The 27586-nt window shown below is 41.5% G+C and overlaps 1 protein-coding gene across 4 annotated transcripts in view; it reads right to left on the reverse strand.

Annotated features, from left to right (window-relative positions):
* Positions 1-2156: 2156 nt before the first annotated feature.
* kcnip4a (potassium voltage-gated channel interacting protein 4a) overlaps positions 2157-27586 on the reverse strand; it is a 90237-nt gene continuing 64807 nt past the window's right edge. For 3 of the 4 annotated variants that reach the window (XM_076112348.1, XM_076112351.1, XM_076112350.1), the window contains exons 2-8: positions 8908-9032; positions 4102-4171; positions 3484-3554; positions 2777-2884; positions 2441-2545; positions 2287-2349; positions 2157-2204 (exon numbers count right to left, since the gene is read on the reverse strand). In XM_076112348.1, the coding sequence (XP_075968463.1) occupies positions 2157-2204; positions 2287-2349; positions 2441-2545; positions 2777-2884; positions 3484-3554; positions 4102-4171; positions 8908-9032 (590 nt within the window). Of the gene's footprint in view, positions 2205-2286; positions 2350-2440; positions 2546-2776; positions 2885-3483; positions 3555-4101; positions 4172-8907; positions 9033-22707; positions 22820-27586 lie in introns of those variants that run through there. The other variant, XM_076112349.1, reaches the window with a different exon arrangement.

Here is a 27586-nt window from a genome sequence, read left to right on the forward strand (position 1 = left end):
TCGTGAACAGATGCTGGTTTATAAAACATGCACAATGAGATATTACAGTATAGATATATATCGATGTCAGTCTCTCAAAGCTAGAACACGTCTCACGAACACGGAATAGAGATTTGTTTCTTGCTAAATTCCACTTTTATAGCACACATGTAAACAATACTACTTCAGTAATTTAACACAAATTTGAAAGTTTCAGGTGTATAGTTTATTTTTTTCACTTTTGTCAGAGATAGCGGACTTTGGATATTATGTACAGAAGAAATGTAGAAATAAACACGTCTACATCCACCGGGATATATTGTAGATATGCTAAGAAGTGGGTAAGTATCCATTGTATCAGTAGCGTTTCATAATCATATTGCTGAGACAAAATAAAGATTTGTCGAACAGAAAAGGAACATTTGTACAAACAGTAAGGCACACAAACACAAATCAATGAAAAATTGCAATTTCTTGATGGAAATATACAGATCATGAGTAAAAAAAATTGTATTTATCATTCTCATTACTAAACTAACCAGCATGCCTCGCTAAGGAGATTTGTTTATGTTTGTGATACTGTGTGAACACTTGATAATCTGTTAAATGCTGCAAAGTATTCACCACAAATCCAAACTATTCCAAAGTGTATATCAGATCTCCGGCTGGTTTGATGGATACTTCCTGTACCCGACATCCAAGTCTTTGTGAAAAAGAAGAAGAGAAAAAGTCAGTAACTTACTTACATAATGTTCAGACACTTTAGTGATCCAGTAGATTCCAACAAGCAACAGGAAGTCCCGTAAGTGAGACTTGTACCCAGCATGCCTGGTGTTTGATCACATTTGAGGCCAAGCAAAGCTTTAATCACATACAGCAGGAGCCAATCAGGCTGAATCGGTGTGGGCGGGCCTTTGGCCCACAGGACGAGGAGGAGGAGGAAAACAGCAGGAAGAGTATTAGCCGACAACCCCAAAAATATGAGTATAATACAAAGTTACAGAGTTTGTATCACCAATCAAACCCCACTGCCCTTTCTTTTTAAAAACAGTGAATTATATGAACAAATCTAAAGACCTGAAATTCACCAGAGAGCAAACTTTCATTCAATACTGTACAAGCAACAATCTTTTGTACAATGACCATAATACCATATAAATAACCTCAAACACTGCTCTTAGCGCAACCTCCTGAACAGTGTTCCAAAAACAAAAATAAAAACATTCATAGATGGTTTGCTTTACAGAGAATATACATACATAGGGTCAAATGAAATGCGCTGAAAGCAGCATTTATCTTATGACAAAAAGATCGTCGTCTAATGTTATACTCGCGGTAAATATCGCTACCTGTGTGCTTCTGTAGATCAACCATCGATTTTATGGTCCAATTTTGACATCAATACAATCCTTGTGTTGTCTCATTCTAGTTGGCAAGTAAACAAAGTTGTAGAGTTTCTCATAGAGTTCTAATGCTTCATCAATGGTATATACAATTGAAAATGATCAAATGTATGTTGTCTTTTTCTCTAAATGCTTCGTTGAAAGAGCAAAAAGACAGACCACAACAGTTAAGTAAGTTGGGGTAAGAACACTCTGGAATCGAGAGCCAGTCTGGAATGTAAAATCAGAGAGGGGTGTGAAGTTACCGTATATATTTTTGCTCTTATTCTTTATGCTGTATAAAGTCACAGTGATTTTACTTGGCAGTAAATAAAACAAGTCAAGGCTGCAACAGAGTGAGAGGCGTCCTGTTTAAAGCGCTTCATCACAAATCTCCCCCGAGTGTTTATAACGTTGGAGGCTAATGCACTTTGCAGCACTCGCTGTTCAGCAAAGAGAAAGACACTCCAGAGACAAATGGTGGAAATCAACCTCGACGTTAAGATGTTTTCATTTTGAAAATTAAACCAAAAACACCCTTTTCCCCCCCCCCCTCTCCTTTCTATTCATTGTCAATAATACAGTTCAACGATGTATTTACTAAAATGTTCAAAAGGCAACTCATTCCAGAGGGTTCGCACCGTATTGCCGACTCCTACTTGTGGCCCACAGTAATGAACAATATTATATATATGATCAAAAGTCTGCATAGCAACACTGTACACAGTTAGGAGTCCAAGTTGGGCCGAGCTTAAGATGACGTTCTCTTCCAAAGCCTCCACACTCAGCCAAAAGTTAAAGAACGTTTTCAAAGAGGTGCATCGATCGCATGATGTTTTCATCCTGCGCAAGAGAGACAACGTAATGAGAAAAAGCAAGTGTGCCAACAAGCAGTGAAAGAGATGCGTCGGGATATCCAGCTTACATTTTGGCAGCAGTCGATAAACTCGTCGATGGTCACCACTCCGTCTTTATTCTTGTCCATCTTCTGTTGGAGACGGAGAGAAGCAGAGATGAAAAACAGCCTCTCTTTACTGGGACACTTAGGGTGCAGGGAGGGCTGCCAGTGACACACTTGCCTGAAAGAATACTTCTACATGCTGACGCGGCGCCTCGTCTTTGAGGACAGGGTATGTGCATTTTCCCATCATGTCGTAGATGGCCTTCATGATGTCCAGCATTTCCTGCAACACACAGAAAAGGGTCAATCCACCCAAATTACAAGAAAAATGAATTCCACATTTACCCCTAATCGGCAGCAACGCAGATCGTTTTGGTTTCGCGTGCCTGATATTTTGAGGACGACTTGATTGAGGACCAAATTGAGGACCAACATATTTTCAAGGTGGATATGTGGGTATTCCAGTGATCGTCTCGTGGCATTTCACTGCTGATACAGTTTAAAGGGGACACACCTCTTTAGTGATGTATCCATCTTTATTGATGTCATACAGGTTGAAAGCCCAGTTTAGTTTTTCCTGGATGGTGCCACGCAGGAGGATGGAAAGGCCCATGACAAAATCCTGCAGTGAGAAAAAGATTCACGGAGAATTGTATTAAATACACAGATTCAAAAACTATCTTGTTGTCAACAAGACATATTTGAAAACCTATGAGGTAAACAAAAACATCACATGAACAAATATTCACCATGCACATTACACGTAGGTCGCATTTCAGCCAATTTCACGCATCAACATTTCTGCAAGGATTTGATGTCACGTATTAATTAGAAGAAATCAAAAACACCTCGTTATTCAAGTTATTAACCGTCTCGTAATCTGTGTCGGCCCTCAGGGAATCCCCGTACCTTTGAACTGAATGGACTGCACATTAGCTCTGGTTTGGCATAATGACAGCTGTTCTGTCCTAATAAGCAAATCTATGGCCTTCATAAATATTAATCATGTGTTGATAGCATCCCAAGTAGACTTGCTTGGGGCTAATTTAGAATTATTGGGGTTGCAGATTACATAATGCCCCAGAGTAAAGCCTTTGGGGTTCGCAGTGTCGAAACTTTAAAAAATGTTTCAGTTTGATGCAGTTTTGTAGGAGACTTCGGTGATGGACAAGACAATGCTTCTTTAGTTCAGGAATATAATTATGACAGTACTTGGCTTACCTCAAAACTCACAGAGCCATTGTGATCCGTGTCAAATGCATTGAACAAGAAATGCGCGTACGTTGAAGCATCTACGGAGAGAAGAAATGAAATTTAAAAAAAAAACAATCTGCCGCTCAACCGACAACAGCAGAAACACCTACTGCAGAACAGAACAACGGTTCAAAGGAACGTTTTGTAGCTTTTATGGACAACTTCAAAGAATCAGAATGTATATGTTCCCTCATGATGAGAGAGAAAAACAATATGCTGAGAGATAAGACTTGTATCATTGTGACTCCTCTTTGGTGAGCCATTATATTTACTGGTCTGCCTTTCCTCTCTCTGAACAGATATATCAAAGCCTCCTCATGTTTTCTCTCTTGTTCCTCGGGTAGAATCTCTGCATAATGATGAGAGCGAACAGTGAGCAACTCCAGGCTGCATATTAAATACAAAACTACTTTCTCCCTCTCGCACACATTTTCTTGGATGGAGGTTTAGCTTAAAAGTACTCTGGAAGTGGTGCATTTGTTCTAAACATGAGTGAAAGGCAATTTGTGTCTAACACACAGGAGGTGAGAAGAAGCAGCAACACAAGCTGCAAAAAACAAAGCAGTAGGCTCACATGACACAAACCTCCTTGCGGGAAGAACTGTGCGTAGATCTCTTTAAAGGTTTCTTCGTTGACGATTCCGCTGGGGCATTCCTGGAAGACAAAATGGAATTGCAAAGGCCATTCAGCATCTATGTTAAAGACTCCCTCCTATATTAAAGTCCTTGCTTTAGATCTGAGTTAAGACGTGCCAATCATGGTCCAATATACAACTTACACAAGTGTGACTGACACTTGGCACTTCCAGTGCACATACTTCACTGAAAAGTCAATTTTCACTGTAGAAGGAGACATCTTGTATTCAGTGATTACTTTTGTAAAATAATCAATAATTGATTCTAGATTTTTGAATGTAAAAAAAAATGTAAATTTTTTTTCAATATGCCTTAAAATATTTAAGAGGTTAAACATAAGCCAGCCTTCTAAGGTGGCCAAACGTTACCTCAGTATTTTCTTTAAGTATATTAAATTAGATGACAAAATGTAATATTTAAAAGAGCAACTTAACAGTAGCTGCAAATCTGGTTTTTGCTGACCTATAGTGGTTAGACTTATTAGGGTCCTTTTAAATTTGTGATGCAGAAGTGTACTCCAGGGTGTGTCAAGTACACTGTGACATCACTGTTGGGTTCAACAGACCTGCATTTTTCAACCAGAGAGGGCAGTGTAACACCGTCTTTCCGAATTAATGTTAAGTTACTCTTTCACTTCAAATTAATAAATGAGTTGCTAGTTTATCTCTGGATCATTATATGTATCCGTCTATGGTGGAAATATGCATTTAGACGAGCAATATTTTATTCTTTCAAGGATACATCATTCTATTTTCTTCCTAACCTTTGTTTTCTCAGACATTCTGTAATAGGTAAAGGCTCATGTTCAATGCGGTGGTATTCAAACTGCAAACCATCCAAGCCTCAATATTTATCTTGTCCGCAGTCATTCAGTGTCACCCACCTGTGGTTGTCTGTCTTCAGTAGAAAAAGCCTGAATACTCTTACATAACACCTCCAAGAAGGATGCTTTTGTCTCCTTTAAATGAAAAGGAGCTAACCAAAGACTCAGTGGATGACCTTGCTCAGGGCAGCGTGGTGATAACGGCAGCTAGTTTTGCCGGTTCAATTTTTGCTTGGTGTGAGGCTGCACACTGTTCCAAAGATTCAATATCCTGCAGCAGAGGAAATGCTCCACCTATATAGACAATATCCAAACGGGAAGGCTTTCTATACAAGACAATAAACCACATATATAGTGGAGGTTGTTGTAGGAAATCAAAGATAAGGAACATACTGTTTATAGGATGGATACAAAAACTGTCTCGCTCATTGTGTTTCAAGAGGATGCTGCGAGGTTGTCTGAATGATTCCCCGACACTCCTCTTCCGTTGTCTCACAGACCCAGTTACATATCTTGTCGGGTGAGGTGAGGTCAAGAATTTGGGGGAAGTTAGAGAGACAGAACGAGCACAAGTCTGTCTCCATATTGTAGTTTGGCAGTCTGCGACCTGATTTAATGAAGTCGATGAGCCTGTTGAGTGTGTGATGCTGTTCATGTTAAACTAGCATACGATGCAGCATGGGTACAACTTTTCCATGGTGAATGTCTGAGTAGCATTGGAATTATATTGGCTGATTGTGGGATGAATTGACAAAACTATTCAAGCTGAGATACTTGATTTTGCCCTTTTTGGATAATATTAGTGTGCAAAAAAAGTGCAAGTGCAAACAAATTTTAAGTGAATTGGTCAACTTTTCGCTTTTTTGTGAAGATAATTTGCAGCAAATTAGGGGTGAAATATTTCCTTGAGAAACTCTCGTAACTCAATTACTAAAAATCATAAATTTTTGGCTTGGCTTAATGCTAAGCTAGGCTAACCTTCCAATTAAACAGACAGATATGAGAGGGGTATTGATATTTTCATCCAACTCCAAGCAAGACAGCAAATAAGAGTATCTTCCAAAACTTCTCAGTTTACTAAACATATCCGCTCTAAAAGCAAAGTTGCTCGACAGCATCTCTGTACATTGACACAGAAGTATTTCTTTGTTGTTTTGTGGAGCTTCTGTTAATTAGAATGTTGTTTATGATCCACAACACTGCAGTGAATGGGTTGTCAACAGTCAACCATTTGTTGAGGAAGTGCAAGTAGATGTCAAGTAATTAAGGACTTATAGTGGGGAGGGGGAGATTTTTCAAACACGTAATTTCCCGTTGCAGCCTGTTCATGCCTGTGTGCGCGTGTGTGTGTGTGTGTTTAAACACAGATGGTAATTGCAGCTGTCAACACTAATAACACAGTTTAAGTGGGGCACTAATATACAATTGGCTGTGTTCCAAGTCAGCTTTTTCTTCCTCTAACCTGGCTAAGTCATCCTCACAAACCTGAAGGAAAATGAACGGTCAGTAAAACTGCAATTGTTGAACTGTGTCTTACACCGACGGCAGAATTCATCTGATCACATTCCATCGTCTCTTTTCAGCCTCGCGATGACATGAGGGAGGGAGGCAAGTTTTTCGATTGAGACTAAAGCCAGCGTGTTATCTAGTTATCATCACGTACAACACCGTGCCCCTGCAATTCAATTTAAAGTTCAGTGAAATAGTCACACTCACTCAATGCCTGAACTGCCTTAGGGTCCCGCCAGGATTGCTAAAAGTCAGGGCCTCATTCACACTGTTCTCTACATGAGTCAATAATATTGAGCTTTTGGGAAAACGGTTTCCTTTAAATACATTTTTCTCTGCATCAGTGAAGCACTGACAGAAGAATAAATTACCTATCAATTTACATTTGGATATTTTACATCTACTAATTATGGAATTAAATTAAGCATCTTCTGAAACCATTAATATAATTCACCAAGGTTCTATATCTTATCGAGTTTTTCACATCTGTATATTTGTTTACCTCTAAATCAAACTGAAATGATGGGCAAAGAGCTATCGGATGAATTTAAGTAGTACGTTATGTAGAATGATAACAAATGAGGGTGTAATTTTTCCCTTGCCCTTGCATGTTGCTCCATTATATACATTATTAATTGACAATCTCATTAAACGGAGTGAGAGTTCAGAAAATGCATTTGTATTAATTTGATATGCTTGTAAAATGAGCTCATCCGTGATGATAAAACAACAAATACAAACTGTGAAATGCAAAACCCGGCCAGGCATGAAATTCCGAGACTCGTGAAAAGTTGCGGCAATAAGCAGCGTGGGGAATGAAATAAAGCTGTGAACAGAGGCATCATCACGGATGGAATAGAAACGGTGAGATCTTAATCTAATGCCCAAGGCAGTGCCCTGGGCTGTGAACTGTGAAAGCCCAGCAGACTTAGCCAGACGCGAGGACAATATTGTGTTATTTTCTGAAATCTGAGGTCAAGGGATTTGTGAAACAATGGATTCTCTCATACCTTTAAAGGTGACCTTTGCTAAAATTCCTCCTTAAGAGCAAGACCACAGTGCCGGACGTCTTGTTTTAGTCCCTACTAGACATATTGCTGAATTATGCAAAAATTGTTGTCATGACAAATAACCTCATTTTGCCACCCACGGGCATTTGACAACAAGGACAAAGGGACACATTTATCATCACTGGAACTAGGCCAGCTTCTATTTGTCTGGCTGGCCATAAAAGCTTTCCCAAAGTCACCAGGTTGGGGAAAGACAGGGATGAGCCGTTTGACCCCGACACTTATAAAATGATTTACATTTTGGACTTCGTGATGGAAAAAAAAGCTATTCAGTGGCTGCCATAGTGCCATTACTCTCTCTCTCTCTCTCTCTCTCTTGGTCTAATTTGGACTGCTGCCCAACAACATCTGTCTAATTATACAGCAGTCATGAGAGACAGCAGCTCTTTACTTAAGCACAACAGTTTGGTGTGTTAGCAACTTTGACCTGCTGGTGGTGCCAGATAGAAAGCTAAGGGTTGACCAAAGTCAATAGGATTCATCCTGTGGGCACCATGAAAGTCTGCACAAAATTGCATTGCAATCCATCCAATGGAATGAAGTGGACCAACCGACCGACCGACCAACCAGCCGACTGACATCCCCAGAACGATGCCACTAGTACGGCTAAACTTAAAATAAAAAAACCTGGGAGGGTGTCTATAAACATTATGCAAGATTCTTTCCCTCAGTGTTATAGGAAGTCAGGCAGAGTGTGCAGCACAAATTAAAGGACTCATTAGTACACTTCCAGCCTCTTAACTCGTTCTCAAGTGGAAGTGGACTAATGGGCAGGCTTTGCAAGGACTTGGCTTGGAGCACAGTGCAGGCTCAACAGAAAACTGAAGCCCCATGGGAATTCCTCTATCACAGGACTCTCGCTCTCCTCCTCGCTTTCATTGCCAGACAATTTGGGTTGAGTTAATTCTGGGTTCATCTCATTACGCCTCACACCAGAGGTGACAATGAAGTGATATGGGCTGCTCTGGAGGACTTTGACCTCATTGCTCATCAGTAATCTCACACCATGTGTTGGAGGTGTGAACTAATTATCCGTGGCACAGTGAACAATGTACAGAAAATTCGTTTTTCTGTGGTAAGCTCAACTGGACATGATAACATAGATGATTCATCAGAGGCTTGATTATAATTTTTTGCTACACGGGCAGAGTTGACGTTGAATAGTTATGAGAACAAGAAGAAAGGGCTGTCTAAAACTCAACACCCCGAAGGTTATGAAAAAGAATAAACCAAATGAAATCAAAGGAAAACCTGTTTTTTTCATGTCAAGGAGAGGCGTCCAAGAGAGAACAACGCCCACTGAGCTGTACATTATGTATGGTGCTGAGGGTTCATGGTGGCCACGTCACTCACGTTTTTGAAGCCACGGTAAAGGATCTGAAGTTCCTTGCGGGAGAAACGTGTCTGAGCTTCAAGCTGCTCCAGTCCCTCGGGGCGATGGCGAACTGTAGCCAGTTCAAGCTCATCTTCAACGCTGTCTGGAGAGGAGGAGGAGGAGGAAGGAGGTCAGATGTGAACAAATGCTGGTTAGTCTTGGCAAATTGGCATGCTTGAGTCTAGAATTTGAGATATCCCGTTACACTTGCAAATATCAGCTAAAGCTAAGCAAATCAACCTAGATATTTGCATTTTCTAAATCCAAAATGTCACATTTTGGCATGAAATGCTCACAAATTCTATATCACCTTCTTGACAACAAAGAACATCCATCGTGAGTCCAAGTGATTCCATTTTCTCCTTGTTATGTCAGGTCCCTTTATTTGCAAATGTTACTTCACAAAACCAAACAAAACTCGAAGTAGCCTTTTTTTTACGCCAAATTCGGCAGCAGAGATAATTAGTGTTACTGAGGCCTCAGAACAAAGTCCTTGTAGCAGTGAGCCTCTTCATGAACCCTGGGAAACTTTTTAATGGGCCTGTAATGATGGCAGATGCGGTCTGGGCCCTGCCACCATCCTGCGCTGTCCTCGCAGCACAGCGTTTGACTTGTCTTGTTGGCCCCTCACATACTTCAAGTGTGACACAGTGTCTAAATGCCTTATTAGCTCAAAGGGCACTATTGTTGCCCACAGCCCAAAGGCCACGTCTTCTAACCGACCACAAATAACCTGCTGCTATGGAGCTAATGCTTTGTATTCATAGGTGATGTTAACTGATATAGTATATGGAAAGAAAACAGCTGTTTGATCTCATTATACATACAAATTATTACATTTGATGAGGAGTATCGTTTGATGAAAATATTCTGCAAAATGCAATTGTGACAAAACTAATGTAGAATCAAGAACACAATAGGAAACAGGGTTTGGGGAAACAGTCTAATCCGTTTATAAATACCACGTCAAATCACATTTTCAACATCCATCCTTTTTACTTATTCAACTGTAAAACCCAAATGTTCTGTGTGAATCAGAAAGCTTAAGCAGATATGTGTGCCTAAAGCCTATATTGAGTGTGCACCCCTCATACCAAGAAAAAAAACACAGGAAAAAAAGAAATCATCACAGGGGAGACAGAGAGCCTTGGAGGAGCCACTTGCTTTGATTATCGGAGGATGGCTTTTTGGCTGTGGAGCATGGAAATAGCCTCATGAGTCGAGCTCTCACCCCGCGCTTGTGGACAATCTGAGGGTAACCTGGGAAATACAGCATTAGGTTTTACGGTTACCCAGGCAATTTACAGCCTCGGCTCATTTCTAGGAAACTGGACATGCAAGAAGCGAGGGTCTGTTAAAGTACACATGGACATAGGGCTGCCTCATCGGTGGTTCCTCAGGACAACGACATATTGAACTCAAGAGGAGTTCCCTCTTGTTTTACCGTGTGTATCTACATGTGAAGCAGCAGCGCAAGTTCAAGGCGGCCTAAATATGGCATCACCGCAAGTCGCGAGCAACTAGTTCACTGGGTTACATTCCTAATTAACAAGTCTCTTAGAACAATGTAGGTCATCGGTGTAAAAGGAAGGCTCTGAATATGATACGGAGCCTGTGACCTCAAGTCTGGGTGTAAAATTACATCTCATCAGGCGTCTACTCTTTTCACACGTCGCCAAGCATGCTTCCTTGTCAAATTTTTCTCGCCTGTCTCCCTAAGCAGCTTGCTACATGATTAGTAAAATAAAGTGGTGCATCCAAGGTTTGAATTGATGAACACAATACACAACCTGTTCTATGCAGCACCACTCTAAGTATGAAAGTCATTATGTAATAAGTTCACAGCCTAAAAGCCCATTTCCCCTTCCGAACTGGGCTATTCAGAACATTTAGTGCAAGGTTTAATGGCAGCGGCGGGCATTAGGACGGGCTTTCGAGTGCTTTAAACCATTTGTCAATCACAACAACACTTAATTCATTTCGATCACAGGTAAAAGTACTAGCAGAGGTAGAGCCAGTCAACCTAACGTCAAGATGGCGGGTGGGACTTGTAAGAGGCCTCTACTAACCTTTGCGACAAAAGAACTTAGTGGTAATAATTACATCACTGAAAATTACATTATAAATCTGTAACCTGGTCTGGCAACAACATGGAAGTCCAGTGGAAAATTGGCTTTGAGCAGAAGAATAGCTAAATGTAAAACTACTGGGCAAGAGAAAAGAACGATACCTGACAAAGGTTGTGTGTGTGAGTGTGTGTGTGTAGGTCAGTCTACCTGTAGTAAGAGCATTACAGTGAGTACATTGAGTTCACACAGATAATCAAGGTAAGTATCAAGGCTGTAAATATATTATATTCTAGATTTCCTAAAAATAATCAACAAGTCGAAAATACTGCAAATACAGCTATATCAGTCTACAACTTTGAGCAAAATGCTTACGTCAGCATGCTAACATGCTCACAATGACAATGCTTACGATCTTAATTTGGCATGTTAGCATGCTGACGTTTGCTAATTAGCAAGTACAGGTGACGTTGATGAGAATGTCATTACAGTTTTGCAGGTATTTGGTCATCAACCCAAGTATTAGACCAAATACAAATTAAGGGATTACCAAAGTCTGAGTGTCTACACAACATTTCATGGCAATCCATCCAACAGTTGAGATGGATCAAGTCCAACCTCATGGTAGCCTCCAAGTCTAACGTGTCTAATAATTACATAACTTAAATTTGTGTCGTTACTTATGCTGTTCTATCATCTTGAACAGATTCATACACACAATAGTGATATCTACTTTAATGATCAGTTAAATGACAATGAGCCTTTAGAAAATGCTCAGCTAAAATGGCTGAGTTTGGGGTAGCTTGACCAAACGTGACCTGAAGCAAGATTTCTAAATCTTTGCACACACCGTTTCACCAAGCAGGCAAGGAACCCTGAGAGAAAGGTTGGAAAATGGAAATGGAAATACCACATGGTCCGAGCCTTTTCTGTGCAGAGTTAAACACTGCACGGATACTGAGCAGATGGCTAAAAGCTCTTGGCTCAGATCTGGCACAATGTACACAATAACTAACATCATGGTGCACAACAAAGTTCTCATAAAAGACATTGTTGATTCTGGCAAAAACAGTTCATATTGCCCTTTATAATGACGCAATAACTTTGAGATTTAGAGGATAAAGAGACGAAGTGAAGCTCCCATCTGTTCTTGTTACCTGCCTGGCACACAGCTTCCTTCCTGAGAGAGGAGGAGACGTCCGAGTGCCTTCACTGAGGTTGAACTAGACAGATGTTGGTCTTGACGGCAAGCTTGCTCTATTTGGAAACATTGCTGTACAACTCAGAGACATCTTTTTCTCACTTAGAGCTCAAGGGCATTGTGGTGGGCTTCAGTATATTCATATTCTATATATATATATAATGACTGAGTTATGGGATGAAGTGCAAACATTATGACTAATAGAGCAAACGATCTGCGCCATCACTAATAGATTTGAAAGCATGATCATTGGTGAAAAGCTGAACGAACACGAGGGCGATAAACAACTCTCTCTAAAGTGGAATAAAGCAGAGTGTGAGTGACACAGCGCTTAATCAGGCAGGAAAAGAGCATGCAGTGAAGGCTGTCTGATTAATGTTTGCCCTTTTAGTTTATTGACAAAATGGCTCTGACGCTTGAGTATGTGTGTGATAATGGAGAAAGCGGCGCGTGCTGTGCTGTTGCCCTTACCCACAAAGGTTAAAGATTACCTTTTTGCTGTTAAAAAAAAAACTAAACAGAAATGGGTGTTGTTGTCCTGAGGAATCAAGTATATCAAGCAATAAATAATGATTCTGCGGAGGCTAAACATTTAGCTGATTCAGTCATCACATGCGCACACAAAGTCATGCCATACTTTTGCCTTCCTTGAAAGAAACAACCTGACCTCAGCAGCTTGTTCGGTGCCTTGCTGCTATAACGGCAGGTTGCAGCTGACTGTGCAACTCATCAGAAATGTAATTGATAGCCACCACTGAGTAACAAAGCTGCCTTAGCCATTTTAGCCTGCAGCAATACAAGATAATGAGATCGAATGCCTCTCAAGGGTTATAAACAAAGAAAAATGCCTCAGCAAAATATAATTACCACGGGATATAGTGTAACTAGCTCTGAAGACCAAAGCCATGATATGGTCTAATGCGCAGTATCGTCTTCATCAATGAGCTGACAAAGACGCAAAAATACTTAAACCCTGGAAAATGAAAGCGACTATGTAAGCCACCGAAATGAGTCTGGACAGATCAGTCATAGTTCAACTACCACGCTCGCTCAAGATTTGTGAATCGAGAGTCATTCATCTCAAAGGTAAAGTCGAGCTCGAGGGTAAAAACCGCCCTAGCCCCTTAATCAACCGGATCCATGAACCGGAAATAAGTGGCCAACAAACATCTGATAAATCGATATCATGTGCAAACTAAAACGTGTTCAGTTGACCGCGAAATGTTGCTCGACATCGATAAATCTCGGGTCTTGTGCTGAAGCACGTGGTTTGATGAACGGTGGTGCTGAGCTTGCTGCTTCTTTGTTTTGGTATGAGGGTGTATCTACAGTAAGTGCTACGCAGAGGCAAATGATAGCCTGGAGGTCCACATAGGACGGAGGTAAGTGCAAAAGCCCCTTACGCTGTGTGAGATTAAAATTAAAACTATTAAATGGATCTGTGATGAGGGAACTCTAGGTTTAATCTGTGTGAAATTGGGCAAGATAATTCTACATTTCAGACATTGATAGCATTCATCAGTTGTATTTCCTCTTTTGCTTAGTTGTGAGAAGCCTTTTCCCCTCGTTGTTATGAGACTAAAATAGTGCATCTGTGTGTGTGTGATACTAGCACCGTACTCATTTCTCAAGAGCTCCTGCGTGTTTCTGTGTCTGAGACAAGGTCTTAATTTATACAATTTAGCACCAGCTCCTCGCTGTCCCTTTAGCGCCGCGGCGCCAAGAGAGGCGGGGCTCCCCGAAAGTAGGCCATGACTCCCAGGGAGCACAACTTATCTTCTGACAGTTTAAATGACACTGTAGTGTACCAGGCAACAGCACCCAGCACGTGAGCCTGTGCGGCGTCAGCAGTGGTCTGAAGATCTTTCACCACGCCTGCACAGTGGCTCTGAGACACTGAGACACATTTGATGGCTGAATTAGTCTAATTGAATGAGTCTCAGTGACTTCTCTTAGTTTCACTTACTGCGTTGACTGGAGAGGCCAGTTTCCACACAGGTAATGTGAATTTTACAAGCTGCACGTTCAGCAGCCACTTAATAAGCGTATATTTTCAGGAACACAGGCAAAAGTATGTAAATAAACCACAACATGTATATCAAAACACTGTTATTACAGTAAATGTTGTTGTGTATCATTGTTTTTTTCTAATTTCTAAGGTTTCCACAAAGGCAGCAAATCACGGTTGGCTGATTGATTGGAACTGTCAAATGGAACGGATATAAATCAGACTTCTTCACTTCAACCAACACAACTTCTATGAGGCTTCGAATCAATAAGCTTCCACTGTTGATGACGCACCATCCTGACAAACGTCACACCTGGACCGAACTCAATACTGATCTTATCTCAACCTGAGCTCACTCCTAATATAGCCTGCTCCAAGTCCTGGCAATACAACACAGAAGAATCAACCAACAATCTCAGGGTATCCAGTTCATCACAAGGCTGCGCTGTGTCTACCGCTGTCCATTTAAGGGCAAAATATGTAAACACAGTCACAAAACAGGTGTGGATTATTGCAGACCAAAGCAGCATTAGTTAGACATGTTAAAAGTTACTGTCAGGCTTTAAACTGATATTACCGGAATTTAATTTATCAGGAGAATTGAAATTGGAATCTAAATTCTTGGGCTTCACTCTGATTTTATCATTGCTTTCGGCACAGTATAATCAGAAGTCAATTTCTGGGACATTTCAAGTCCCTTCTGTGAGTGATTGTATCTGGCAGTGGACACCAGTGCTGTCATACCATCTTTCGGCATCTTAATGCGACTCTTGGTTACCCTTCTAACTGGTTTCAAGTTCAGGAGTAGTTCATTGTTGCAGGGAGCTGAATCTCAAATGGTCAGTGGTGTCTTCGTCTCTTTACGCCTTAACCCGTCTCTTGTACATCTGGAGGCAGTTCAATGCAACTGCAGAGTCAAATTGATAATTTCCCTTAAGATCCATCATTTGTAGGTGTTTCAAACTAAAGATAAATCGTATTTCATCAACATAAGAACCAAACATGGTCATACAAAGTAAAAACAAATCCTGGGAGTAGCTGTAAAAACTGCTTGTTTAATTGCATGATCTTTAAGTCGAAGCTCATGATTGGTGGCGGCATGCTACACAGGCTGGTCAATACCTCTGTCGATTTTGAATTTAAACTCTCCCATCTCTCTGAAAGGTCAGCTTTAACAGTCTAGCCATGGTACATTTACAGAAAGTCTATTACACAACAGCAGAAGCAAACACCTTTTGGGCAAATTAAATATAAGCCAATCAGAAAGAGCCAGGGGGATAGATTATTTTTAAGCCAAATATTTATTGGGTCAGTGTGCGGGCAGCAGTTTCACTTTAACACCTCATTCCGTGTTTAAGTCCCAAGGCTGCATGTTGTCTTTGAGTGAAACAGGGACAAATGTGACACTTCTCAGCTAGCAATCAACTGAAATTACACCCAGCGAGACAGAAACGAGGACAGCAGATGAGCGGGGTGTCTGGCAGCCGGGCCAGCCTTGGATGTTATCCATGCTGGCTTTCCCTCGAAATAAATCAAAAGGAAGAAAGTCTGAGACCAGTGTGATATCAATCTGACCCGATGCCCAAAGTTGCACCAACGCTACTGGCGTTAGTCACCTCCCAACAGAATACTAAATTGGCAATATTGTGCGTCTATTTTGATTTGATCAGGAAATGCCTCAGTCACAAATCTTACGGATGATCCATCTGCCTCTTGAATTCAAAACAGAAGGAAATTTGGTGTAGTGCATACATACAACATGTTGAGATTTGGAGCAGAGCCACACGAGATGGAAGGATTAGACTGAAAGGGAGTTTACTATGTAATATGTAATACTTTCCACAGCTCAGACGGATGTTTTTACTCCGCTTCATTGGAATGGGAAAATTTGGATATACATATTTTCACTGTACATTTTGTACATAGGGCAGAAGATTAAACGTTTAACTCCTTTGCAATGACTGACTCTGTCTTTCCTAGGGTGGAATGATTTCCCCTTTTGTAAAACCAAATATTTTCTGATGCTCCAAAACAAAATATGGCCGACATCCAGAATACCAGAGCTGCCAACGGTGAACATCTGCTGATTACAATACTGCCTTTTGCAAATGTTAGATCTGCAGAGCCAAGTCAATAAAAGAAAAGTAATTCAAACACAGTCCCACTGTGTAATGACAAAAGCTCATTTCACATCAGATGAATCACATGGAAGATGAGGGAGGTGGATCCAGATCTGCCATTTGTTTCCATTTGGTGGGGCCAAATACAAATAAGCCCAAAGATTGGAGTCGGGGAGAGCGATATGTCTTTGCTGTTATTTAATAAAACAGCTTCCAGTTTCTTATGGCGGGCAGGAAAAATGGCTGTGAAATCGACTTGTGGAAAAAGAGGAAGAGGAAGGCAGAGTAACTGCATCGTCTGTCTTAAAACAAAAGCCAATTGGGAACATTGATGAGAATACAGCCAACGGTCTGTCCAATGATCCTGAATAATAAAAAACAAAAAACTTTTGTGCTTTACTGCCAATGATGAAAGGCAGATGCAAATGAATCTGAGTCCAAGCGTCCTGGGAATAGATCTGTGTTTACAGCCAAATGGACTGAAGCCTCGATTATTCCCTTCAGGTTAGCTATTGCAAGACAGACGGCAATGTAGCACAATCTACAGTAGCTCTGCGATTGCAAAAAGAACGCACTCACCATCGCTTTCTGCCATTGGTGCAATTTGCTACAGTGCGTGTTGGCTCTACGCACTTACAGTAGTTTTAATCAGTTTAAATAAGCAAATCTGAGTATATAAAATGTCGGTGTTGATGTTAAATAAAATGCTGTCATTTGCTGTTCTGAAGTGGGTGTGACTGACTGCACTGACTGGAGCACTGGGGACTGGAGGCCAACGTTTTGTTATGAGGGAGAGCATGTTCTCACGCTGGCCATAGTGACACCATCAGAGGGCCGAGGCCTTTATTGGAATCTGGGGGAGAGAGCAGCATGTGCTTCTAATTGCCAGCATTTGTCACTTGGAAGTGTTTCAATGTTCAATGTCTGGCATTGGAAGAAAAGGTCCTCTGCCCTTTCTACTACACATTTTTAAAGATTATAAGGTGGGACAAAGGATTAGAGACACTGTAGAAGAGGGGAGAGTCTTTGTCGCTCATGTGGAAGTGAGTCACCCATATCCCAGCTGCCGACAGGAAACTCACACTGATGCCGTCAGTCACTCAGAAAAGTTCATCAATGGATTTATGGATTTTTTTTCTGACAAGATATTCATCGTTGATATTCACATATGCAGCCTGATATCCCAAAATACTTGAATTAAAATGTATTTTACTCTATTTACTGTAGCTCAGCAATATAGTATCTGTTGAGATTTGAGACTGTGGAAAAACTGAAACTAAATTGGCTTGGAGGGTCGATTTTTACTTGCTTACTTTACATTACTTCTATTATAATAAGGCTTTCACTCACTACTGTAATACAAAAAGGTGCTAGCCAGTGTTTTCTGGTATCATTATTTTGTGTAGTCAGACGCAAAACACTAAAAATAACTTGAGTAAAAAAACTTTGCTCCGTGCAGTTAATGGTGTCAGTACTATAGAGTTCACTGGTAATGAGATAGGTCCATTATAGGGCCACGTCAGTCCAATTATTTTAACACTAGTGTACCCATCTGATGAAAGTAAAGTGGTGGAAATAGCCTGGTCTCACTGTAGTCGTCATCAGAACTGTTATCCTCAATCAGTAGAAGGAATACATTAACTGTGCTGTTCCAGTTAGAAACAAAGCAGATCAATATGAACAAGGAAGGCAGGATGCAGACTTCAAATAAACAAAAATGTTTTTTCCTCATCTGTGAAAATGAGAAGGGGCTCTAAAGCCTGGAATGTTTAATCCAGCTGAAAAAAAAGACAAGGAACTACTGCATTATACATGAGAATCTATGTCCTTGGCTTACTATTGTTGGTGGATTAATGTGGCAACATGAGTACTCATTTTGTTGGCTAATTAAAGTGAACATGCTGAATTGTGCATACTAGTTGTGCAACCTTGATTGAAAAATAAACACCACATGTGCAGCTCCAAAGCACTCGGGATACTTCAAGGTTTTCTGAAAAAGTGATTCTTGTTTTCTTAACAACACTTCAGCTTAAACTACGGAACAATTCCCTTGAATAAACCCTCACAATCTGCATAATCCAAATAGTGTTGTGGTTCAAATCACAATGGCGCTCAATAACACCTGAGGATATCGCAAGATAGTGCTTTACAGACATTGTACATCCCTGCACTGCTATAGCACACGTCATTTAATTAAATGAATCTTTAAGAGCACAGTGTTATCTCCAGCTCCCCTGCACGGGATGCCTTTTAAGCACAGCACAAATCCTTGACTTAGGCATCTGTCATCCTCCTATCACAATTTATTACCATTGAAGTTTTCGTCAAGATTGATTGCCTGAGTCATACTTGTTGTCCTGACTCAAATTGACAGGCAGAGTCCTCTCACTTTCAATAATGTCCGCTGTGCCCTTCTTCCCTCTAAAGACACCAGAGAGACCTATAACTTAGGACGCTCAAAGGTTAAGTCAATCATGTCACCGCTCTCAATAGGCAGCATTGACAATAGCCAAAGGGTAATTGGGCCAGTTGGTTGTTGTCCTTTAAATAGAACACGTAGAAACAATTACATTTCGCAGGGGAGCTGCTTGTAAAACATCTCACCCTTCTCAACCTATAATATAATCCTACCTGAATTCTCGAGTAATAATGCAATTTATTTCCACAATGGATTTTGCCAAATAAATTAAATCAGCTGGACGGATCTTAAATGCCATTATTTGAAATAATAAAAAAAAAGATGCCTTCAACTTCTACTCACTCAACTTTGATAATGGATGTGTGACTCAACACAGAAAACGATCCTATAAAGATGCAGTTTTTACCACGCCCATAAAACAGTTAGTACTGGAAGTGTACACACTACTGCACTTAACAAAATGAAGAACACACTTCAATATTTTACTGCATTTCAATCTGTTGGCTGGCAGCCTACTTCAAAACACCATTAATATCTTTACAGGAAATGAAAACCACTATGACTGCCTGGGACTCCAAAAGATAACTGCGTTTCTCTTGCTGTTCATCCGTGCATGATGTGATCATCAACGACAGGCATGTCAGAATTGCTGGATCACAATTGAATGCCACCAAACAACAGCTGAAAGGTCACTCATAATTTTGTATCATAAAAATTAAGCGAGCTTGCTTGATGTTCAAAATTCATTCTGAGCCAAAGAAAACCCAAAGTTTTGCCACTTGTTTCAAACAGAAGAGCAATTTTTCCACATTCCAGTATTTATAATATCACAATATCAATATACCCGGTGACATTGTAAATCACGTGATACAAATAAGAGGAATGTTTTTTTGGGTGAACTGAGCAAATGAATGACCTGAAAAATCTAAGTACGTCATCACTTTGATGCAAAAACCTTTGCAGTCTTTACAACACCATAAAATGGTCTGATATATCAAATATATAATTATGGCGGTACTGTATATCTTGTTATGGTGTACATCGTCATATTTCCCAATCCAAGAATCCCATGTCATTAAATCAAAAATAGCTAAAAGTACCACCTTCAAACCAGACGTTCAACCAGCCAATCAGCTCACAATCTGGAGCAGAAGTCCATAAACGTCTATTGGTCATGCTGTAATTAATTAGAACAAACACAGAAGGAAAAAAAAAAGGCTATTACTACATTATAATATTGGTTATTGTCAAAGTAAATGTGACAATTTCTTCAGGTCAGCGCTGACACTAACCATCTCTGCTGCCAGGCCATAACTCCCCATCAAGGGCACAGAGAGCACAAGAACTTTGTTAGATGGATATCAACGCTAAGACACTCTCTGCGGTCCCGCCCGTTAACAGCATACGGCGCGTCCAAATTGACACAACGTTCCATCCCTGTTTGGGAAATGGTGTACTTGTGAATGTGTGTGTGTGTGTGTGTGATTGATTGAGGAAGAATGGGGTTGGGGGTGTTTCTGCATACAGCTGAACCAGAGAATTATGTATCATTGTGTGACACGCTGATTAGTCTGCGCCCTATGAGGCTTTGCACTAATAGCTGTGCTTTGTATACGCAGAAATGTACATGTGTGTAAAAAGAATCACGGTGTGTGTGTGTGTGTGGGTTTGTGAGAGAGAGTGGATGAGCTAAACAAAAAATGAAATGTGTTCCTTGTTATGTTGCAATGCATCCAAACACCAGAGAGTCCAAATTTCTTCAATAATCATAGAACTTCCAACAAAAAGGCTCATTTCATTTTTTTACTAGCCAAGTTAAGCCAACGCCTAGCCCGCTGCAGATACTTCCTGCCTTTGGATAGTCTGCTACGACTTCATCCGAACGAAGCACCTTTATTTTTGATGCCGACTGACATATTTGCAGCCCAGCTGAGAAGCTCCCTCTGCATTTTGCACACAGGGGCTTTTAAAGCAATACCTCTCCCCCAGATGCCTCGGTGGAGTTGGTTCAGGTGGCCGGCAGTGCAGGGATGTGACCGTACTGGGCAGCTCCCAGCTGCGAACGTGTCTGACTGTATGAATGTTAAGCGGAGCATGCACGCTCAGTCAAACATTTCCCCAGAGGTTTTATGAAAATAAATAGGTGAAAAACAAACGTTTTTACTTCTTGCACAAGGTGACAGCTGCAAAACGGGATCGGTGTTACAAAAATGGAAACAAAAGGTAATTCTTGTGACTGTTGGGTTTTCTTCTTCTTCACCTTGGGCTCTGTGACATTGTGATATAGGTTTCACTATTGTCTGTCATTTTATAGATGCCAATGATTTGCTGGTTTCAGCTTCTTCAATGAGAGATTTTGATGCTTTTTTTTAGAATGTTAACTCTGGGTCTGGGAAATTGAAATAGGGATATTTACAGATTGAGGATTCGACAAAGTCATCAACATATTCATCTAAAATGGAAATAAGGTTATTGCGGCCTTAGGACATTATCTATAATGCCGATGCATTGGGTTTCCTCCCACCCCAAAAAAACATCCAGCTCATGTTTGGAAAAAAATCTGTGAACCCTCATCTCCAAGCCTGTTAAACATAAAAAGATTTCAAACTCCCACACGACAACTTTTGATATCCCTTTCCCTCCTTCCTCTCCTGAACATGACATCAGCAAAAACATCAATACCTGTATTGTCTGCTCCTCACCTACCGCAGGCTCAGATAGCAGATATTCTGGCAGTAATTAAACCCCGAGACACCTGTGTGGAATACAGATCACACAATCAGGCGCTTGGCACTCGGCACAGTGGTTTGACGCCTCTATCATCTCACCACGGAAAATAATCAATATCAAGTCGGCTGCATCTGTTAATGCAGAGCGAGGGGGAGGGCCAGTCTCAACTCGCCGCTGTTTAGTGAAGCATGTAAACTGTTTCGCTAAGCGTGAGCTCGACAGTTTCCCCCGAATGAAAACACAGCTCCCCATGTGCCTTGAAAATAACACAACCAATACGCAGACGCCAACACCGCCGTGCTCCATCTAAACACTTCTCTCAGATCAGGTCAGCTTTTTCCAGCTACCCACTATTACACATCAGCCCTTTTCTTATCATCTCCCTGAATATGCATTCCGCTTTGGAGACTTCTGATTGATTATCCTCATTAGAAAATAAGTCGTGTTTTCTCAACAGCAGTCTGTTGGAAGGGCTGATTTGTTTAGCTCATACTGCTTATTGTGATGCTCTACTTTATTGAATGAGACGCCTGCAGAAGGTCCAAACTAAATAATTTATTTCGGCCTGAAACATTCATGCTTAGTGAGCCTTACTGTGCCCGTACAGTCCGATAGGTATGACGAAGTTGGAATTTGATTGTCAATTGTGAGCTAATTGACTGTTCACACATTTATGAACTATTACGCAAAAAAGAAACAGGAAACTGGCCCCACAAACCAAAGAAAAATTTGAATCATCATTTGACAGTTTTCAACTCTAGAAATGCAAGCACAACTTGTCTGTATAGCTTCTCGAATTTCTGTACCGACACGTCTTTCCTGCTCGATAACTTCCTCCCTCCAGTCACATCACAACCTCTTTCTGTTTTCACAGCTTCAGTTAGTAAGATAACAGTCCATTTGTTGTTGTTTTCCGAGTCCCTGACTCCTGCTTTGGTATGGTGAACTCCATTAACTTGTCAAGTTTTCAAATGGAAACATCAAGGGTGCACAAAAGGGTTCGAGCAACCAAAGATGAGAAACTCTTTGCTTGCTAGAACTCCTTTGGAACACACTTGAAGTACAAGTTTCCATTTCATGCGTCAAGGGAAATGACCGATTGAAAATGCATTTGCAATTTTCACGACACATTCTATCAGACAGCTATTTCTTTTTTTTCACGATTTCTCCAGTTCTGTGTCGTCTTTCTCCTCGTTTCTGTCCTCCTCTCCCTCAATCTCCATCAGTGTCTTACCCTCTGAGAAGCTGATGAGCCCCAGGAGGTGCAGCAGCTTGATCGAGGCGAACACCAGCGCCACGATGCCCACCGTCTGCAGCCCCTCTGTCTCCCAGATCGCGCTCAGCATTGCTCCACCCTCAGCCCACTCCACGCCACCGTGCCCGGACCCGGAGCCCGAGCCGGCCTCTTCGCCCTCTGGAACAGCGCCAGGACGAGCGCTGCCAGCCGGCCCTGCGCTCCAGTTCCCCTGCACCCACTCCAGGACTACACCAGCCCACACGTAGGGGCCGGGAGCCTCCTGGCACCCGCCTACTGCTCGCGTGCTCCCTAAATCCAGTCTGGGTTGAGCTAAAATGGAATGAGGTTAAGAGCACGAAATACTGGTCTCAGGTTTGTGCGGAGCCTGACGTCATTAAACCATCTGATCTCGAGGGGTCACTAAGAATTAAGAAAAGCGTACTCAAAAAGGAAAAAAAGTCCATGCAAGGTGATCTAAATCCTTCCTCCTTTTTCTTTCCTCTCCTCACAAATGAGGAGACATGTGGAAGCTGTGGAAAAGCAGGCAGAGCAAATTCTGCTCTTCTCTGACAGTTTGTGGCTCTCTCTCTCGCTCTTTCAGGCACACTGACTGCTCTCCCTGCAAAGCAAAGGGAGGGAAGATGAGAGGGAGTGGACATGAGTGAGGGAGCGAGGAGGGAGGGGAGATGAGATCGAGGCAGAGGGGAGGTGTGGTGCTACAGTGGAAGACGCACAACCCCTCATGAGCTACAGCCCAATTGTTCGCATCAACTTCAAACATACTGGGAATTAAGTTTCGTCCTCGCCTGCCACTATGGCAGGTCGTTGAACATCTCTACCGGCCATTCTATCTTTGTGGAACGCGTCAGTGGTACCAGACTGTGGTCAGACACTTTTACCTCTGGTCATATCATTAAATCATAAAAATGTCACTATTTCCAGGCTATCTGAGGGATTGAAGACGACGATGACGAGGAAAGTAAAGGGAAATTATTCCACCCAAGCTGGACGGACAGCCAAAACAACAGCTTTCTTATACGGCAGTCATTATAATCTACTTTGAAAAGACAAAATAAATCTCTGACGCTTTAAACTATTATTGAAAAGAGGCTTTTGGAAATCTTACTCATACGGGTTTGTAAAAGTTTTTTTAAGGCTTGAAGCTGTGAGAAAACTCCAATGCACATAATCCACATATCCACACATAAAACAGTTACAGAATACATAAAGTAACAGCACCGTAAAGGAGAATTCCTGAATGTAAGTGCGTATAGAAAGTAAGAAGAAAAATTGTGTGCGTGTGTGTGTGCGCGTGCGCGAGAGAGACTGATTCATGCAGTCAATGTTTGTAGCAAATGAGTGAAGACACCACCATCTACTGCCCTTGTGTAGTCATCGTGATGATCATCCACCACCGAGGAATTATTTCCTCACCACTAATAATAATAATAACAATTGAATCCATCCATTTAAAGCTCAACAATTTTTAATTGCAATATTGAACAGTTTTTCACAACTAAAATGCACCATTTTGAGCCAAACAAACGTCCTGAGCTGCGTTTGTTTTTTGTGATTTTATTCCATCGAGAGTCAAGTCAGCCGTTAATCATTGATGTAAATGCACAAAGCCCCCTTAATTACAATCATCACGTCTGTGTATTATTATTATTTTCCGGAACAGAAACTGTGACTCACCACTTTACTCAATTGCTCTCTGATAAATGTTCAATAACAAGTAGCTTATTTAAGAGATGGAAAAACCTCACACGCAGTCATTTACATTCATCCACTCGCTGTTGCTTTTTTCCCGAACAACACAGAATGGAAAATGAGGGACGTAATCCTGCTTTAGAAATAAAAAAAAAAAAAGAATCGTTGTGAATAATTTAGCATGATGGCGTTTGGAAAAGAAAAATGATATTCAGCGGACACATTCCACTTGATCTGGATGGCCCCTGGCCACGTGAAGAGTCGTTGCTATGCGAGGCTCATCCATAGAAAGTGAAAAATACATACTGACAACAAGACTGCATGGACAGTTTGAGTGTGTGCAGTGTCCTTGAAATCGAATTAGAGGAAAAAAAACTTGCTTTTTCGGACAACAATGTAGTGACGTATGCTTCCTGTATGGGAAATTAGCTTGTTCCAGTAAAGAGTGACCGAAGAGGCTATTTATTTTGTTTTAGGTCACCATTATGAATGAACCTTCCAGTACAATCAGGCCACATTGGTCCGTACATTTTCTTTGTCTAAAGGGGCCAGGAAAAAACTATTTAGTAGTAGCAAAAACATTTGGATGAAACATTAAAACTGCAATATTTATATATCAGCAATCGATAAAATGACTAATGTGTAATGTGAAGGTCTCTAATGTTAAAGTGGACACTTACTGACTAACCAAGAGAGAACTATCTCCAAACGTTGCAGTTCCCCTCAGCTCCACAGAGTGTGTTAGTGCCTTTCAGCTCCAACCACAACTCACAGCTCACATCAGCAGCATTTCATGACCCAGCAAGCAGCTGATATTTTAGTTTGGCTCAAAGCATTACCCAGGTGCCATGTGCAGTGTAGTGTTAGCCGACCTAAATGTTGGATGCTTCATTGACTCCTGGGCTGGGTTGCAACATCCAGTTTACAGCAGGGCTGCCAACATGTGGCCGCTGGCAGTACATCAGTGCAGCCATATCACATCGCCATTCAAGCCACATGTACAGTTTCCTTAATGCGGCCAAGTTCCCCAAAGCCAGAGGGATGCATTGCCTCTGGCCTTACTCCGCCACGACTTGGCTCTGCAAACAGTCCCTGGTGGACTGATGGTTAATAAAACATGTTGGAATGATTTACCAATCATAACCTTTCTGCAGCACGGCGATACTATACCCGCCCAATAAATTATTGACGCAATGAGGGTGGTGGTGAGAGTGGGGGTGGGGCTTTTTGTGCCACGGAGCATCCATCCAACTATTAGAGTAGCCATGACACTGCTGACAGGTAAATATTACACCCCACATCTGGCCACATTAACGTCACAACGATTCCGCACAATCACCACTCTGACGCAGTTACAGCATGGCAGGTGTGACAGATGGAGAGCCGAAAATGTCATTGACATAGAAAGGCTATTTTGTTTTGGAAGACTGAAACTGCAAAAATGAATTTGTATTTAAAATGGAAAAACTAAATGGAAGCTGTAGAGTGTTGACACTGCTATGATGTGAAACAAGGGCACTTGATGACACAATGTTGTTCTGATCAGATGACTCTGTGGTGAAGTATTTGTCAGATAATAACATAACGTTCAACATGTAACATCGCTCGATGACAGCTTGCGCTGCTCAAATCGCCACATGCCAGCATGTTTTCATCTCAGGGTTTCACACAGAACTCGTCCATCCTCCGTAACCTTTGACGGGCGGCATCTCTAGGTGATCCAAGTCTGAAATGTCAAGCTGCACTGAGGTCTGGCATGTCACCATCTCTGCAGCCCTTATCGGTGTAATGAACAGCCCAAGTCTGGGAGACAAACCTGCAGCCTTTTTGTCCATCTGCCTCTCTAGACTGATAGACATTGATCAAGATTACAGATTGCTCTCACTCGTCGCTGCCACCTGTCTCGTCACTTAGTTTCCATTCTCAGTATTCGCAAGGGAAGGATCTTGTCACTTTGGTCTGGGCAGAGTGGACACAGAGGACACGACCCGACGACGTCAACGAATCAGTCTCACAATATATCGAGAGGAAAAACTAACTGATTTGTCCTGAGAATGTAACAAACTGGATTTTTTTTTTCACATAGCGACAAAAGGCGCAATTACCAAACAACCTCCGAGACCAAAATTTCCATTAAGTATTGGACAAGTGTTATCTTTCACATACGCTCACAGTGAGCCACTGTGAAAGTACGGGACCAGAAGAAGGGACCCGGCTTCAAGGTAACCGTCATCAATCAAAAGCGGCGCCAATCGGTGGACATGGAAAAGAGGCGAAGATACGATCGTCCCGCTGCTTATAGATCAGCTTAGGGCAGAAGTGATTGATATAATTAGGCTACACCTGGAGTGATCTGCTCAGACATGCAAATTGCCATTCGTGTTTGGCTTGTGTTGTTCCACGGCACGTTAAAATGAGGCATATTTACTGAAGCTATGATGGGGAAGGCAATTATAAGCTGTGAACCGGGGCAACCCTCAGTTTAGCGGTATGTGCAATCAACCATGGAGTGTCATGGGGTAACTCTGATATTGAGGACTTACTTTGTGGACTCCGGATAACTCATTTACGAAAAGTTTTCAACCGTAAATATGTATTTGCAGATCCTGGGGTGATGTCTCTCCATTCAGGGTTGGATGGGCAGTCAACACTTGCCCTCTCTGTGCTGATCATTGTCACACCCAAATCAGTTTTATCCAGTCGAGTTGACCCATTTGCAAGTTACGAATGTGTCCTGTGAGAAAGACACAATGAGCCAGTTCAGGACGTGCACTTTTTAAACCCTAACTGGGCTTTCTCACCCAAAAATGCCCAAGCTCTGCATTTAAGCTGAAACAATAAATCAGTCGGCCGTTTGGTCGTTGCACGTTCAAATATTAGCTTTAAATGCTTTGTCTTGTGCTGTGTGTTGTGCAAATTACAGTGAAAGCTCAGTGTGGCGTCTCTTAAGAAATGTGAGCCATGCTGAGTGAATGCCATTCACTTTCAAAAGACATGCCAGTCTTCTTTTTTACAGCAAGACCACGAGATTTTTATCAACGTCCCAATTCATTCCAGATTAGTTCTGGTGTAAAAAGAAAAAGTCAATGGCATTGTCTGCAAAATGGACAGTACCACAATGCCCAGGGCAGTGTGCTGCAGCTGATAACATTGACCTGCTTCTCTC

The sequence above is a fragment of the Anarhichas minor genome, unplaced genomic scaffold (assembly GCF_050575085.1).
Source record: "Anarhichas minor isolate MPS153535 unplaced genomic scaffold, ASM5057508v1 ptg000049l, whole genome shotgun sequence".
In the NCBI taxonomy this organism is placed as follows: Eukaryota; Metazoa; Chordata; class Actinopteri; order Perciformes; family Anarhichadidae; genus Anarhichas; species Anarhichas minor.